Below are 18,710 nucleotides of genomic sequence, written 5' to 3' on the forward strand. Positions count from 1 at the left end.
TTGTGTGCATATGTCCATGTGTTATGCGTTTTGTACACTCGCAAAAAAAACTGTGTTTTTTTACCCCTCATTTCTTTAGCAACTGGTGTGTGAAAAACACAGAGAGCACACAGATAATGTCTTCACGCATCCATTGACTTCAATGGGCTGGGTGATGCACAAAAAGACCTGCATTAGGCTTCACGCAGCGAATACGCGCTGCATGAAAAACTAGGCATGTCTGAAGAGCCCCATTGAATTACATAGGTCAGTGTGATGGCCGTTGTTTTAACGTCCGTAGCACAAACGTAAAATACGCTCGTGTGGATCAGGCCTAAGGGTACTTTTACAACGACGTGGGCCGATGAACGAGACAGCTTGTTGATTGGCGCTAGTTTTCTCCTTTCACAAGGAGCTAGTATATCGTCCCCGTATTTTTCTATCATGTCAGGCAGCACGTCTCTGTTTACTCAAGGAGATGTTCTGCCGACAATGATCATATATCAGACTATACAATCAGCTAACGTTTTACTCTTTCATCGGCTGATCGTTGCCCTGTTTATACAGGGCAATTATCGGGAAGGAGCTTTCTGTGAACTCTCGTTTGCCCGATAATTGGCCAGTGTAAAAGGGCCCTTATTCATAGGTCTTGTTTCTGCTACATTTTAATATTTTGAATTGTTTTCTCTATCCACTTGCAGCAAAGGAGGTCATACAAGAGATTGATAGGTACGAAGGACTTCAAGCATTGCGTCTTGAAGGCAACACTGTGGGTGTTGAAGCAGCTAAAGCCATAGCCAAGTCCTTGGAAAAAAAGCCTGATCTCAAGGTGAGATTATATACAGGAATGTAACGTGTGTTTTTTTTATTATTGTTGCTTTAGCTTTTTTTTTTTTTTTTTTAAGGTACAAACATGAATATAAGAGGTATAAATACTGTGAAATTATTTTCAAGTTTAATTGTAAATATAGAAGAAGCTAGAATCACTGTCTGCCAAGATGCAGATACCTGGCTCCCTGCCTAGCAGAATGGGGTTAGGAGACCCATGTTCTCCCATTAGGATTTGAACAAATCTCATCCAGACGCTGCAGAAAAAATCTTCTGAGAAAACGTTGAATACCAGTGCAGATTTTTAATTTGTAGCATGTTAATTTATTCAGTGGAATCGTTGCACTTTTGTAGCGATAAAAGCTGCAACAAATAGTATATGTTGCAAATTTTGCAGCGGAAAATCTGCGATTTCAACGCAAAGCTAAAAAAAAAAAGTATATTTCCCCGGCATTGTAATAGCAACGGCTCCTTGTTCACTTGGCTGTTCTCAGTGCTGCTGGCTTCCTGGGATGATGTTTCATCCCATGTGACTGCTGTAGCTTTCACGTGGGCTGCAGCGTCATCACAGGAGTCCGGGCTGCATAGAACAGAAAAAAAAGGAAATGCCTACCTTTACTGTCATTGCCATAGCGATGCGTCCCTCTGGTCCCAGTTTTCCGCAGTGGCAATTCCAGATGAAAATCTGCACCACAATTTGGTTGGGTCTTTTGGCCGGAATTCTCTGCGGGTTCTAGGTCAGATGAACTGTGCACTTTTACACAGCGTATCTGACCTGTGTGAACATCGGATAGCATATGATAGAAGGGGAGTCATGGAATTTGGTAATATATATCTTTCTATGATTTTGATTGCGTTTTTTTCATGTAAAATAAAAAATGTAGAGAGAGCCTGTGATTCCTGCTTCCCCTCTCCACACAGGCGTTGATGGCTTTTCTTTGTGTGAGTTTGTTTAATCTATAAGATACTCATAAATGGTTAAAACAGTGGTTTCTCCGTGCAATGTTTTTAACCCCTTCACGACGTATATCTACATCATAGCCGAGTAGGGAAAGTATGGAGCCGTCATTTCACTGTAACGAATGGGATCGTGCTGGAACGCGATCCCGCTAGTTTAACCCCTTAGATGTCACGAACAATAGCAACCGTTGGACTTAAAGCGTTAGAAACAGGACGACCCCCTCTTAAAGCCCATCTGATGCGGTTGCGGGGTACTGATGGTTGGCATAGCAGCCTGAGGTCCTAATGAAGGCCCTCAGGTCTTTTATCTTTTGTACTCCTATTACAGGCTATAATATACCTTACAAAAATGTTTTATTTTTTTTAATAATAATTGCATTCTGTTTACAGAGCAGCTGTATCGTGCGCTAAGCCCCGTGTCTGTTAGGTCTGCGGGACTGACAGGTTTAGTGAATGCGGGCTGGATCCACATGTAATCGATCACCTCTAAGTTATGAACTGAGATGTGATAGATAGCCGCTCGATCGGGACTTGCTGACACTGAACCCGTCAGTCCCGCTGACCTTTTCAGCGTTTCGAAACAGCGGTTCTGTATAAGAGAATACAAAGCAGCTGTATCTCAAAAAGTTTAAATCTTTTTTAATAAAAAGTATTCACCATTTTTTTTAATAATACAAATGCCTATTTCAAATGTGTACATAGCCTTTAAAGTGTAGCTAAACGTTTAACAAACTTCTGACATGTCAGAAACTCGGGCCCATTTAATGCAACAGGGACCCAGTCAAAATTCTGAACTCAACATGGACACGACACCTTTTTTCGAAAGGGAAACTCAAAAAGCCATCTACGGAACAAAGTGAAAAATCAAAGATGAAAGAAAGGAAACTAACAGTCATTAATTTATCGGAAGGAGCTCTGTCTGACATGGAGGCTGCGGTGCTTGGAAAGGGGATCTCCTTTGTTCCCACTACTTCCTTTGATGCCTTCACTTGGGCTAAAGACATCAATCTATTTACTAAAAAGCTCAAGTGGCATAAATTGTATAAAATCAAAAATAAAGAGTGTCGAGAACTGGGGATAACGGTTCTGAAGAACAGCCATGTGAGAGAGATCTGGCAGAACTATTAGCCTCTAATGAAAAAGCGAGAGGAGAAGGCCCCCTCACAAATTGCAAACTAAAGAGTCGTAAAAATCCACCCACCTTTGGAGAGGTCTCTGTTATCAATGTTTTTCAGGACCTGGTCATTAAGGACCGCGTGAAGATCAATATTTCAACAAAACAATTGAACTTAACCAAAGAAGAGAATAGTACATTATCGTCTTTGGAATGGAACAGTAACATCATCATAAATGCCTCCGATAAGAGGGGGGAACATAGTAGTGAAAGAGGGAAATATGTAGAGATGTGTTTAAACATATTGAATGATCGAGACCGCTATGAAATTCTCACTGAAGATCCAACAGCCAAATATAGGGGAGAACTCTTACAGATTTTGAATAATGCAAAAAAATTGGTGAACATGAATTCATGGCTATAGAAAAATCACAGGCCCCCATGTTTTATGCACTCCCCAAGGTACACAAAGGCACTACTCGTCTTAAAGGAGGCCCTATTGTGTCCGGAATAGCGGGACTAGCGCAAAACGTTGGTGTCTATATTGATAGAATATTGACATTTTGTAGAAGCCCTAGCGTTGTACACGAGGGACACCATGGGTCTCCTAGCTAACATTGACGATCTTTCCGTTGAGCATAATACCATTCTATATAAACCTACAAGAAACAGATGCTATAAAGACAGGAAGTATACAAGAAATAGATAAATCTTTATTGAATTACATGATAATGCACAATAAATAAAATGAAAAGTCCATAGACCAACAGATAAAAAGCGGGTACAAAATGTGCCGATAAAACACCCTCCAAAAGAACTATATAGACCAAAATAAAGTAGCCATATATAAATGCAAAAAGATGCTGTATGAGCACATGAGGTATGCAGTATTAAAGCACCCCCAGACGAAGACGTTAGCGCCGAAATGCGCGTTGGGGCGGACGTTCGCTGTGTTCTCTCCCCTGCATCCATTATGGGTATGATATCCCTTTGATATGCTTATGCACCCCTCTGTGTAACCGTTCTCCTCCATGTATGTGTTGACCTATTACATGCTTTAAAGAGGCTCAGTCACCAGTTTATAAGTGCCCTATCTCCTACCTAATCTGATAGGCGCTGTAATGTAGATAACAGCAGTGGTTTTTATTTTTAATACTATCATTTTTGAGCAAGTTATGAGCAATTTTAGATTTATGCTAATTTAGTTCTTAATGACCAACTTGTCGTTTTTTAACTTTTTACGAAGTGGGTGTTGTAAAGAGAAGTGTATGATGCTGACCAATCCGCATCATACACTTCTCTTCATCCAAGCCAAGCTTGTTTCACTGCACAGCGTGATCTCGCAAGATCACGCTGTGACAGGACTTCCTAACACAGGTCCTTCACTGGAGCGAAGTAAGAGTCAACATACACCGCCTCCAGCCGTGCCAGGACGTTTATCGGAATCTGCAGTGGCTAGAGGCGATGTCTGTTAAGTCTTCCATGGCTCCGATGAAGAACATGTGGAAGGAAGTCCCATCACAGCGTGATCTCGCGAGATCACGCTGTGCAGTGAAACAAGCTGGGCATGAATGAAGAGAAATGTATGTATATATTACATATATTGATTATTTAATTTGGGCTATTGGATCCAAGCAGGGATAGGGTCACTAGAGCAGGTAGTTGGACGAGAAGAAAGGAGCCTAGAGACTTCTTCTGTTATTGGGTCAAATGCTGAATGTGAAGAAGTGGGAGTGCGAGACGGATCGATGTTAGGGGACTGGAAGATATGATGCCAGATGTTGTCAATTTTAACATTAAAATAAGTGGCCAGGCATTGAGAGTGTGATTGGCGTCTGCACTCTAGGCTAAGGAGGAAACGAAAAGTATCAGGTGTTTTGGATTATTAGATAGTGTGGATATGTGAGGTGAGTTCTCAGCATATATTTGTAATGAAGGAAGTCTGCTGACAAATGCGATTTTCTCCACTGACATTCGGCACATCTCGAGCACCGCTGAAGAAAGCGGGATTGAGGCATGTGCCAGGGTTGAGGATGTCTTTGCCTGGTGGTTCGGAGTGTAGGGGGGGCTGCTTCATCCAAAGCATTTTTAAGAGTTTAATTGTAATGTTGGATGGCCAGATTGGGACAGGAGAGGGATGAGATAGGGACACTGTAGACTGTCTATGAGTTGCTGAATGTTAATGGCATGTAGATTTCTGTATGTCTGATACGTAGGCATGTCCTGTGGAGGCAGAGAATTTTTGATTGTAAAGGAGAGCAGGTTGTGATCAGCGAGCGGGAGAGGAGAATTATTAAAGTTAGAAACCGAGCAGAGACTGATGAAGACCATCTCTGGTCTTCATGTGTAGGAGAGTTAGTAAGTTGTGACAGACCTAGGGAGGAGGTTAACAGGTTCCCGACCGCTGTGTTTTAACGGCCAGCGGTCAGGGTCTCTGAAGTCCGCCGTATAGACTAATTACGGCGGCACTTCAGAGACTGCACGCACGATCGCGTGCACACAGCCCTGTGCCCTGGCTGTTGCTAACAGCCATGGGCACTGGGCAGAGTGTCAGGGGCCAATCTTTTGGTCCCTGAACATGTGATCGCTGTGACAACCAATCACAGCGATCACATGCATTTCTATGTAAAATACAGTGTGCACGCAATCGCGTGCACACAGACCTGTGCCCACGCTGTTATCAACAGCTCTGGGCAGTGGGCAGTGTATCAGGGACCAATCTGATGGTCCCTGAACATGTGATCGCTGTGAAATCACAGTGATCACATTTGTTTTTATTTTGGAATTTCTGGCAGCAAATCTCCTGCCTTTTTTCTTCTCCTCACACATTGTTTCACTGTGAGGAGAAGAAGATACTTGAGAGAATTGCTGCCAGAATAAGGCCCCATGCACACGAACGTAAAAACGCCCATAATCACGGGCCCATAGACTTCTATTGGCCACGGGTACCTCCCCGTACGCTTACGGGAAGGTGCCGTTTAAAAATATAGAACATGTCCTATTTCAGGCCGTAATTACGGCACGGGCAGTCCCATAGAAGTCTTTTGGGCTCCCGTAATTACGGGTGACTAGGTGTGTGCACCTGTAATTACGGGAGCATTGCTAGGCGACGTCGGGGGATAGTCAGTGTCCAAGGTGCTGAAAGAGTTAAACGATCGGCAGTAACTCTTTCAGCTTCCTGGACAGTGACTTCCGATCACAATATAGATCAACGTGTAAAAAAAATAGAAGTTCATACTTACCCAGAACTCCCTGCTTCTTCCTCCAGTCCGGCCTCCCGGGATGACGTTTCAGCCCATGTGACCGCTGCAGCCAATCACAGGCTGCAGCGGTCACATGGACTGCCGCGTCATCCAGGGAGGTCGGACTGGATGTCAAGAGAGGGACGCGTCACCAAGACAACGGCCGGGTAAGTATGAATTTCTTTTACTACGGATAGGGAGGTCCCTTCTCTCTATCTTGCACTGATAGAGAGAAGGGCTGCCGATTAGTGCAGTGCAATTTTGCAGCGAAAACTTGCCCGTAAATACGGGTGGAATACTGGTGACACCGGACCCGTATTTACGGGCACGGGTCCGTAAATACTGGTGCAATACGGGTCGAATACGTGTGACCAAGGACCCGTATTTACGCCGGTATTTACGGGAGGAAAAAAATATGTTCGTGTGCATGAGGCCTAAGGCCCGATGCACACGACCGTGCCCGTAATTACGGGCATGGCCGGCCACGGGCAGCCGGCCGTTTTTCCGGGCGGTGCTCCCATTATAAAGTATAGTAGCACGGCCCGTAAAATAAAAAAAATAGGACATGTTCTATATTTTTCAACGGCACGGGCACCTTCACGTAAGAAAACGGGAAGATACCCGTGGCCAATTGAAGTCTATGGGCCTGTTATTTCGGGTCGTAATTACGACCCGTAATAACGGGAGTTTTTACGGTCGTGTCCATGAGGCCTTATACTGTGAAAAAAATAGTGTTACACACCAATACACTCTCTGTATAGATAGATTTCTATCTATCTATACAATCTATCCATCTATCTTTTTTTCTATCTATCTACTTTTATATCTTTTATATTAGAATAGGCAGGTAGGGAATATATATATATATATATATATATATATATATATATATATATATATATATCCACATATAAATATAGCAATAGCGGATCATTTTTCTGTTAGCAGTAGTATATATATATATATATATATATATATATACTACCGTTCAAAAGTTTAGGGTCACTTAGAAATTTCCTTATTTTTGCAAGAAAAGCTCCGTTTTTTTCAATGAAGATAACATTAAATTAATCAGAAATGGCTTATAAGCCATGACTAAGGACCCAGCAGGGGTCTGAAACGCGTAGGCTACCGCCTATTTCCTTCAACACTCTCTGTACTTTGGACATTACCTCCCCGTCACCACTATTTTTCGTTGTCCATTGTTTTTAACAAAGCAGCATTAAAACTTGGAAGAAGATTCCCGTTTTTAACAGATTTTCCACTTCAGCGCTGGTTCCAACTCCCCTTTTTTTTGCTAACTGTGTTAGAAGGCTAATGGATGATTTGAAAACCCTTGTGCAATTATGTTAGCACCGCTGTAAACAGTTTTGCTGTTTAGAGGAGCTATAAAACTGACCTTCCTTTAAGCTAGTTGAGAATCTGGAGCATTACATTTGTGGGTTCGATTAAACTCTCAAAATGGCTAGAAAAAGAGAGCTTTCATGTGAAACTCGACAGTCTATTCTTGTTCTTAGAAATGCGAGAAATTGCCAAGAAACTGAAGATTTCCTACAACGGTGTGTACTACTCCCTTCAGAGGACAGCACACACAGGCTCTAACCAGAGTAGAAAGAGAAGTGGGAGGCCCCGCTGCACAACTGAGCAACAAGACAAGTACATTAGAGTCTCTAGTTTGAAAGATAGACGCCTCACAGGTCCTCAACTGGCAGCTTCATTAAATAGTACCCGCAAAACGCCAGTGTCAACATCTACAGTAAAGAGGCGACTCCAGGATGCTGGCCTTCAGGGCAGAGTGGCAAAAAAAAAGCCATATCTGAGACTGGCTAATAAAAGGAAAAGATTAATATGGGCAAAAGCACACAGACATTGGACAGAGGAAGATTGGAAAAAAGTGTTATGGACAGACGAATCGAAGTTTGAGGTGTTTGGATCACACAGAAGAACATTTGTGAGACGCAGAACAACTGAAAAGATGCTGGAAGAGTGCCTGACGCCATCTGTCAAGCATGGTGGAGGTAATGTGATGGTCTGGGGTTGCTTTGGTGCTGGTAAAGTGGGAGATTTGTACAAGGTAAAAGGGATTTTGAATAAGGAAGGCTATCACTCCATTTTGCAACGCCATGCCATACCCTGTGGACAGTGCTTGATTGGAGCCAATTTCATCCTACAACAGGACAATGACCCAAAGCACACCTCCAAATTATGCAAGAACTATTTAGGGAAGAAGCAGGCAGATGGTATTCTATATGTAATGGAGTGGCCAGCACAGTCACCAGATCTCAACCCCATAGAGCTGTTGTGGGAGCAGCTTGACCGTATGGTACGCAAGAAGTGCCTATCAAGCCAATCCAACTTATGGGAGGGGCTTCTGGAAGCATGGGGTGAAATTTCTCCCGATTACCTCAGCAAATGAACAGCTAGAATACCAAAGGTCTGCAATGCTGTAATTGCTGCAAATGGAGCATTCTTTGACGAAAGCAAAGTATGAAGGAGAAAATTATTATTTCAAATAAAAATCATTATTTCTAACCTTGTCAATGTCTTGACTATATTTTCTAGTCATTTGGCAACTCATTTGATAAATATAAGTGTGAGTTTTCATGGAAAACACAAAATTGTCTGGGTGACCCCAAACTTTTGAACGGTAGTGTGTGTGTGTGTGTGTGTGTGTGTGTGTGTGTGTGTGTGTGTGTGTGTGTGTGTATATATATATAACACACACACCAGTTTGTGTGTTTATAAAAAAATGTTTGTTTAGTTAGTGTTAGTGACGTTATGCCGAGGAAGTTTTTTTAGTGCAGAGGAGGCATACACCATGCTGTCTGAGTCTGAGATCGCATCCTAGATGGCGTCAGAGATGGAACCTGTTTTAGGTAGTGACGATGATAGCGTCACTTCAGGTTCATCTTCATGGGACGTTGTCCCTGACGCAGTTGAAACTGCAGAACATGGAAGCTCAGGGCCTAGTAGCGCTGTAGCACGGGACAACCTGGTCCCCCCCAGTTCAGGCTCTTGTATGGGCACCTGCTTCATCTTTTGGGCCTAGAATCCACGGATTTACTGCCACTCCTGGCATAACTGTGGACAATACAAATTTTGTCCAAATGGATTACTTCCATTTATTTATTACAGATGACCTCCTAAATATGATTGTCCACTAAACTAATTTATATGCCGTTCCATATATAAGGTAGTAACCTTCATCCGCCCGTGCCAGAGATTGGACGCCCACCAATTTACAGGAATTAAAAAAAATTTTGCTGCTCAACCTAAATATGGGATTTGTCAAAAAGCCCTTCATTAGGTCTTACTGGTCAACAAGACCCGCCCAAGCCACCCCAGTGTATTCTGCAGTAATGCCCAGGTCTCGTTATGAGACAATAATGAGGGTCCTCCACTTCGATGACAACGCACAGGCCCCCCCAAGTACCAATGCAAACCGTGATCGCTTGTTCAAAATAAGACCACTGATCAATTCCCTCAATTTATTCCTGCAACTTTACACCCCTGAGCAGAATGTAAGCGTGGACGAATCCCTCCTCAACCTCCATGGAAGACTTTGGCTTTCGCCAATATCTACCTTCCAAAAGGGCAAGATATAGCGTTAAGTTCTACAAATTGTGTGAAAGCGGGTCAGGATATACCACCGCCTTCAGAATTTATGAAGGGCGGGACCGCACAATAAATGTTCCTGGATGCCCCCCTGATCTTTCCACCAGCAGTAAGATCGTGTGGGAGATAATGCAGCCTCTGCTTCACAAGGGGTACCACCTGTACTGTGATTTTTATTCCAGTGTGCCCCTGTTTAGGCATTTGCATGCTGCAAGGACTGGGGCATGTGGTACCATGCGCAAAAACCGAATTGTTTTTCCGCAGCAATTAGTGGGGAAGCGCATGGTAAAGGGGGACTCCTGTGCTTATGCATCTGAGGAATCGCTGGCGGTCAAGTACAGGGATCGCAAAAACGTGTATGTACTAAGCCTGATTCATACCGCAGGAACAGTGGCAGTGAGGGAAAGAGGGGTAATGTCGGACAAGCACAAACCATTGAGCGGGTCCGAATATAACAAGTACATGGGGGGGGGGGTGGATTTAAGCGACCAGGCTTTACAGCCCTATTTAGTAAAACGCAAAACAAAAACCTGGTACAAAAAAGTGGCCATTTATCTGTTACAGGTGGCCATCCACAACTCATTTGTGCTCTATAAAAAAAAGAGTCAGAGACACATATCTGGATTTCCAGGAGAAAATTATCGAAGGCCTCATATTTGATGTTCCGGACACCAGAGAATGCCCCCAGTCTGAGGATGTCACGCGACTGACTGAAAGACACTTCATCAGTCGGATTCCCCCAACACCAACTAGAAGCAACCCCCAGAAAAAGTGCCGCGTCTGCAGAAAAGACGGGCACCGCGAAGATTCCCGATATTTCTGTCCCTCGTAACCAGGCCTGTGCATTGACCCATGTATCTGCCCTACATTACATTTTTATTTTACTCCAAGGGTGGGGGGAGGGTGGATGTCATGTTTGCATATTCTTTAAAGTTCAACTGCTGGAGAGCCCATTTGCATAAACCTGTAATTTCTTATTTTAGAAAACCCCCCAAAAAAAATCCCATTATACCCCTAGATTAATATTTTGGGATCTCTGCTTCAAGAGCAGCTTTTACGTCTGAAAAGACAGACTGTTTTCAGAAGAAAACAGCTGCGTCGTTTCAGACGTAAATGCTCCTCCTCGTAATATACGAGGCGTCTGTGACGCTCGTAATCTTGAGCTGCTCTTCATTGACTTCAATGAAGAACGGCTCAAATTACGTTGTAAAGAAGTGTCCTGCACTTCTTTGTCGAGTCAGTCAATTTACGCGTCGTCGTTTGACAGCTGTCAAACGACGACGCGTAAATGACAGGTCGTCTGCACAGTACGTCGGCAAACCCATTCAAATGAATGGGCAGATGTTTGCCGACGTATTGTAGCCCTATTTTCAGACGTAAAACGAGGCATAATACGCCTCGTTTACGTCTGAAAATAGGTCGTCTGAACCCAGCCTTATAGAAACTCTGTTGAGTTTTGTAAAACCAGCTTTGAAAAAAGGCGATTTGTGAAATAAGCTTCTTCTATTGTCCGCCCTCCTATATCTATATGTGATAAATAAAGCACACATATTTGGTATCCCCATGCACGGAAGAATGTGAAAGGAGATGAATTTTGGCCGTGGTCCATTCTATGTGTGAAAAATGCTGGCATAAACTGACGCATTTGCTAAAAAAATGCTAATTTATTTTGTTCCATCTTATTCAAGAAACTTTCAGAAGAAAACTGGACTGTCTAAAAATATGATAAACCCCTTGAAGGAAACCTTGTGGGGTCTACTTGTGTGAATGAAGTAATTTATGGGGTGTTTCTAATGTTTCAGCAGCATTAGGCCCCCCCAGAAAACAGTATGCTGCTATAAAATCAAATGCAGAATTCCTGGACCGAAAAGGCCAAAAAGCCTCCTTTTATGCCAAGCCCTGGCACATGCCCGCACAGTGAATTAGGACATGCTCTACTTTTGACTGAACGGAACAACGGATCCGTTTAAATAACTGAAGTGTGCATGGGCCCATTGAAATGAATGGGTTCAGGGTGCTATCCGTGACAAAAAGGGATAGCACCCTGAAGGAAAAGACTGAAGTGGACATGAAGCCTTTAGAGAAAAAAATAAAAATGATCTATATTGACAAATGCCACTAAAACAAAATCCTATCTGTCCTTTAAAATTCAAAGATGAGCTTTATTCACGTGCAGTGTTAGGCCGGATTTACACGAGCGTGTGCATTTTGCGCGCGCAAAAGGTACTTAACAGCTCCGTGTGTCAGCCGCGTATGATGTGTGGCTGCGTGATTTTGGCGCAGCCGCCATCATTATGACACTCTGTAGGTTTGTAAACAGAAAAGCACGTGGTGCTTTTTTGTTTTCATTCATACTTTTTACTGCTGTTGCGTGCGAATCACGCGCGTCACACGGAAGTACTTCTGTGTGCTGCGCATGATTTTCACGCACCCATTGACTTCAATGGGTGCGTGATGTGCGAACAACGCACAAATATCGGACATGTCGAGAGTTTTACTCAGCGGACACACGCTATGTGAAACTCACGGACAGTTTTCACGGCCCCATAGACCAACATAGGTCCGTGCGAGGCGCGTGAAAATCACGCGCATTGCACGGACGTATATCACGTTCGTCTAAATAAGCCCTTATAGTCATCTAAAGAAGCGCATAGCAAAATTGTGAAATTTGCTCTGGTCATTTAGCTGTAAAACAGCCTAGTCCTTAACCGGTTAAAGATAGAAACTGGGATGCAGATGAAGAGATTGGGTTATCAATGATGATGTTAAAGTCACCCATGATGAGAGTTCGTGTTTCAGATAGGAATTGTGGAAGCCAGGAAGCAAAATGATCCAGGAATTGATGTGGTGGGCCCGGTGGGCGGTACGCAAACTTCTACTCGGAGGGCGAAAGAATTTGAGGGTGTGGACTTCAAAAGAGGGAAATGTGAGTGAGGGGACAGTGGGAATGACCTTGATCGTGCAATGTGTGGATAAAAGTATGCCTACTCATCCCCCCTGCCTGTTCTCCAGTCTAGGAGCATGAGAGAAATTGAGATTACCATAAAACAGAGCAGCAGGGGAAGCAGTTTCAAACAGGTGTAGCCATGTTTCTGTAATAGCAAGGATGTTGAGGGAGTTGGAAAGGAATAAGTCGTGTATAAGGGCGGATTTACACGAGCGTGTGTTTTGCGCACACAAAAAACGCGGCGTTTTGCGTCCGCAAAAGACACTTAACAGCTCCGTGTGTCATCACATAGGATGTGCGGCTATGTGATTTTCGCTCAGCCGCCATCATTATGACACTCTGGATGTTTGTAAACAGAAAAGCACGTGGTGCTTTTCTGTTTGCAAACATACTTTTGACTGCTGTTGCGCGAATCACGCTCGTCCCACGGAAGTGCTTCCGTGTGCTGCGCGTGATTTTCACGCGCCCATTGACTTCAATGGGTGCGTGATGCGCGAAAAACGCAGAAATATAGGACCTGTCGTGAGTTTTACGCAGTGGACTCACGCTGCGCAAAAATCACTGACCGTCTGCACTGCCCCATAGACTAGCATAGGTCCGTGCGACGTGCATGAAAAATACGCGCGTTGCACGGACGTATTACATGTTCGTGTCAATCCGCCCTAAGGGCGGATTCAGACTAACGTGTTTTGTGTCCGTGCCGGCCACGTGGTTTTCACGCGGCTCGCGCGGACCTAGAGAAGTCTATAAAGCAGTGCAGAGAGTCCGTGAGTTTTGCGCAGCGTTAGTGCGCTGCGTAAAACTCGCAACATGTTCTATGTGTTGGCGTTTTTCGCGCATCACGCACCCATTGAAGTCAATGGGTGCGTGAAAATCGTGCATGCCCCACGGAAGCACTTCCGTGGGACAATTGTTATTCGCGCAATAACAGTAAAATAATTAATGTAAACAGAAAAGCACCACATGCTTTTCTGCTTACAAACATCCAATCGGAGTGCCATAAAGAACAGGGCACACGGAGCTGTCAAGTGCCTTTTGCGCACGCAAAACGCTGCGGTTTTTGCGTGCGCAAAAACGTCACGTTCGTCTGAATCAGCCCTAAAGGTGAGTTTGTTACACACGGACCGAGAATTCCAGTGAGCACAGTTAAGTCGGCATATACTCTATAAAGCATTTATAATATATCCTAGATCAGGGGAAAGCAACCTTCGCTACTCCATCAGTTATAATACTACAACTCCCGACGACAAGGTTGAAGGACCTGTGGGTGACGTCACGCTGTATTTCTGCAGTGAAAGAAGCTGGGTGGGAACGATGAGAAGTGTATGATGCTGATTGGTCAGCGTCATACACTTCTATTCACAACGTCCAGTTAGTAAAAACACAATACACGCCCAGTTGGTAAAAACACAGTACACGCCCAGTTGGTAAAAACACAGTACACGCCCAGTTGGTAAAAACACAGTACACGCCCAGTTGGTAAAAACACAGTACACGCCCAGTTGGTAAAAACACAATACACGCCCAGTTGGTAAAAACACAATACACGCCCAGTTGGTAAAAACACAATACACGCCCAGTTGGTAAAAACACAGTACACACCCAGTTGGAAATACAAGAAAACACGCCCAGTTGTCCATCGAAAAGCTCATTTGCATAAATATAAAATTGCTCATAACTTGGGCAAAAATGATCGTTTAAAAAAAAAACAAAAAAAAACTTTGCTGTTATCTACATTGCAGCGCCGATCACATTCAATAGGAGATAGGGATTTGATAATCTGGTGACAGAGCCTCTTTAAGAGACAGGAGAAGACATACAAAGAATTTATGTTTTTGCAGGTAAGGGGTTGAGCTTGGCAGAAGAAAAGGGAGGACCAGGGTTGGGAGAGATGTCCCCTGCAGCGAATAGCAGGAGGATGGAGAGAGACAGCAGATGTTTTCGTGATTTATAAGCGTGACTTTTGTGTTGAGCAGTGGAAGGAAATGGTTTAAAGTGATTCAGGAAAGAGAATAGTGTATGGGAGCTGTACATGGGTGAGGGAAGGAGAGAGGGACTGATGTGGATAGAGTTAAAGAGGCTCTGTCAACAGATTATAAAATCCCTATCTCCTATTGAATGTGATCACAGCAACGTTTTTTTTTGTTTTTTTTTTAAACTATCATTTTTGCCCAAGTTATGAGCAATTTTAGATTTATGCAAATGAGCTTTTCAATGGACAACTGGGCGTGTTTTCTCGTTTTACCAACTGGGCGTGTTTTCTCGTTTTACCAACTGGGCGTGTATTGTGTTTTTACCAACTGGGCGTGTAGCAAAGGCATAAATGGGCGGTAGGATTGTAAACAAACCACAGCTACAATGATGAGTGGGGCGGTAAACATGGTGTGATGGTTTATGGGTAGCTTCAAAACCACAGAATAGGCCATACTTACTAAGTGGGTGGGTGAAAACCCGTTCCCAGCAGGACGCAGACCGTTCAAAAATGCTGCAGAAGGAGGGTGCATTAAATAGTGATAGCCACTCCCACTAGTCTTGAGGGGAGTGGCGAACTAAGTGCTCACAAGTGTGCGATAAATGAGTGTCCGTGTTAGTGTAGAGCTAGGGTGTGAATGTATGGTAAAAAAAGAAATGTGTATGTATGAAAGTGTCAGAACTGTGTGATAATGTAATAAAAAATAATAATAAATGTGTGATGAATAGGGATCAGTGCTGTGAATAGTACATGGGGTGTCAGTACTATGTGTTATACGTGGAGGGATAATGTGCTAGTCGTAAGGCAAAGCATATCTTTGATTTATGGGTAGGAAACAGAAAAAATGTCCAAAGTAAAAATGTAAGCAAGTTTGTATGTTTGGTTCACATAGCTTACCTGTCACTTACCCTGTCTAACTGCAGCAAAACTTTGCCAATATGACACTGACAGAGATGACTTATGCACTCGTGCCACCCCTGAATAATGCCACAGTGCCCTCTGTAGACCATGCCACAGTGCCCTCTGTAGACCATGCCACAGTGCCCTCTGTAGACCATGCCACAGTGCCCTCTGTAGACCATGCCACAGTGCCCTCTGTAGACCATGCCACAGTGCCCTCTGTAGACCATGCCACAGTGCCCTCTGTAGACCATGCCACAGTGCCCTCTGTAGACCATGCCACAGTGCCCACTGTAGACCATGCCACAGTGCCCACTGTAGACCATGCCACAGTGCCCACTGTAGACCATGCCACAGTGCCCACTGTAGACCATGCCACAGTGCCCACTGTAGACCATGCCACAGTGCCCACTGTAGACCATGCCACAGTGCCCCCTGGATAATGCCACAGTGCCCCCCTGGATAATGCCACAGTGCCCCCCTGGATAATGCCATTCCCCCTTGCTAGATAATGCCAAGCACCCCCCCCCCTGGATAATGCCACAGGGCCCTCTGTAGATAGTGACACACACCCTATAGCATCATTACACCCTATAGATTAGGGGTCTCAAACTCGGCCGGGTAAGTGGGCCACATGTACAAAAAATTTGCATTTGTCTGCCCGCATTACTTTAAAATGTGATAAAATGCAAAATTGTTGTTAATTAATTAATTAGTTATTTGAACTACTATAATACTGCATTACTATAACAATACTACACTACTATAACAATATTCCATTACTATAACAATACTACATTCGTATAATAATACTACACTACTATAACAATACTACATTACTATAACAATACTACACTCTAACAATACTACATTACCATAATACTACATTACTATAACAATACTACACTACTATACTACATTACTATAATAATAAATTACTATAACACTACATTACTATAATAATACACTACTATAACAATACTACATTACTATAATACTACATTACTATAACACTACATTAAAATACTACATTACTATAACAATACCACCTTACTAAACAATACTATATTACTACATTACTATAATAACAATACTACATTACAATAATACTACTACTACTACATCACTATAACAATAGTACTATAATAATACTATATTACTTTAATACTACTTTACCATAATAATACTAAATTACTATAATAATAGAGCTAGGTTTAAACGTAATGGAAATTTGCCAGATTGCGCCACGTACTTATTTCAACAATCCTGTTTTACAGTTTAAGTGTCGCTAAATGCAGTCCGGCAGCTCAGTTGGCAGCGTTTGGCAGACACCCAAATGTCAAGATTAGGCAGCCCCTTTTAAATAGTGCCACAGAGCCCTCTATAGATACTGCTGCAGTGCCCTCTGTTGTGGATGCTGCCGCATTGCCCTCTGTTGTGGATACTGCCGCAGTGCCCTCTGTTGTGGATGCTTCCGCAGTGCTGCCTATACTAGCGCTCTGCCCGGGACTCCGCTCAGGGGAGGACCCTGACCACACTGTCTATATATGGACAGCGATGTCGGAATTCCACAGAGTCCCGGAGCAGAGCCTATACTAGCGTCTCTGTGTCCCGCGGGCCGCAGATGACAGCCTCAGGTGCTGCGTGTGGCCTGCCGGCCGCATGCTTGAGTGCCCTGCTATAGATGGTGAGATAGTGACACACACACACACACACACACCTCCCTGTAGATAGCTCCATTGGGGCTCCCTCTAGGAGTGGAATCCCCAGCCAGAGCATTGCCAACGCTTCGGCCGGGGATTCATCTGCCAGAGAAGCCCCTGACGTCACTGTCCATGGACAGTGACGTCAGGGGATCCTCCTGGAGCAGAATGTGATGTCCGGGTCAACCTCAGAGCTGGAGTCCCAGACCAGAGCACTGGACCTCTGGGGAAGCCCCTGACATCACTGTCCATATATGGACAGTGATGTCAGGAGCAGAGCTGGAGTCCCAGGCAGAGCGCTAGTAGCGCTCTGCCTGGGATCACTGTCCATATATGGACCGTAATGGCAGGGGCTTCCTTAGAGCAGGAATTCCGAAGTAGAGCGCTAGTATAAGCTCCGCTTTGGTACGTCATGAAGGGGCGCCAGCGCACTCCTCCTTCGAGCCTGCTGTCTCCTCTTCCGAGATTACAGCCACAGGAGCCGCCCGCGGGCTGCGTGATTGAGACCTTTGATCTACAGGGACATTGCGGCACAATCTACACTGTGGTGTTTTCAGGGATTGGGATAAAAAACACCTGACAGACTAAATCCATCCGTGTTGTTGTTTGTTTTTGTTTTTTAACGGCATCGGAAAACGGATGGCAAATGCATGATAAACGGACTGAAGGAATGGAAATGGATGAGAATTTGGAGACACTGATGCAAAATGGACATGAAAAACTCTTGATTTATAGATTCTGTTAAACGGTTTCCTGCCGGGGAAAACAGAAGCTATAATCAATTCGATATACCGTATATTTTTCCAACTGTATTTATGATTTAAAAAAAAGTATTTGCAGAGGTCAAAAGTTTTGAAGTTACATGCAATTATTATAGCAATATATGTTAAAAAATTATCTATCATAAAGAAAATAATTTATTAAAATATCTATTGTTATTAATGTTAAATAAACAAAACAAAAAAAATCGAGATTCAAATAGAAAATCGCCCAAAGTGTTGAAAAAAAATTTGAGATTTTGTTTTTTAGCAAAATCGCCCAGCCCTACTTAAAGGGGTTGTCCAGGAAAAAAAAAAATTCTAACAAACCCAGCCTTAGTTTGCATTCCCTAATACCCCCTATTAAACTTCTAACCAGTTTCTGTTTGATCTCCATAGTCACTGCTGCTCTTTCTGTTTATTTATATTCCTTGCTGTCTGTTTACATCCCTTACTGTCTGTTTCCTGTCTTGTAACCCACCATACCCATGATCCCCTGCTGCATCTGAGGAGACAGTTGCATCCTCTCCTTCCTCCAAAGAATCTCAGCTATTTGCATACTGCCACACCCCTCTATGTTCACAGGGTCCTTCCCTGCTCTAATTACGAATTACAGGCAGCTCCCTCCCTTACATACTAATAATCATCATTATCCTTTGTGCCTCCATCTATCCCTGATCAAAGTACAGGCA

The 18,710-nt window shown here is 43.6% G+C and overlaps 1 protein-coding gene across 4 annotated transcripts in view; it reads left to right on the top strand.

Moving 5' to 3' along the window:
• RANGAP1 (Ran GTPase activating protein 1) overlaps window positions 1-18,710 on the top strand; it is a 150,494-nt gene that overhangs the window by 103,013 nt on the left and 28,771 nt on the right. For all 4 annotated transcript variants that reach the window (XM_075833713.1, XM_075833711.1, XM_075833709.1 and 1 more), the window contains one exon: window positions 681-808. In XM_075833713.1, the coding sequence (XP_075689828.1) occupies window positions 681-808 (128 nt within the window). The remainder of the gene's footprint in view (window positions 1-680; window positions 809-18,710) is intronic.

This window comes from Rhinoderma darwinii, chromosome 7, assembly GCF_050947455.1.
Source record: "Rhinoderma darwinii isolate aRhiDar2 chromosome 7, aRhiDar2.hap1, whole genome shotgun sequence".
NCBI classification, from domain to species: domain Eukaryota; kingdom Metazoa; phylum Chordata; class Amphibia; order Anura; family Rhinodermatidae; genus Rhinoderma; species Rhinoderma darwinii.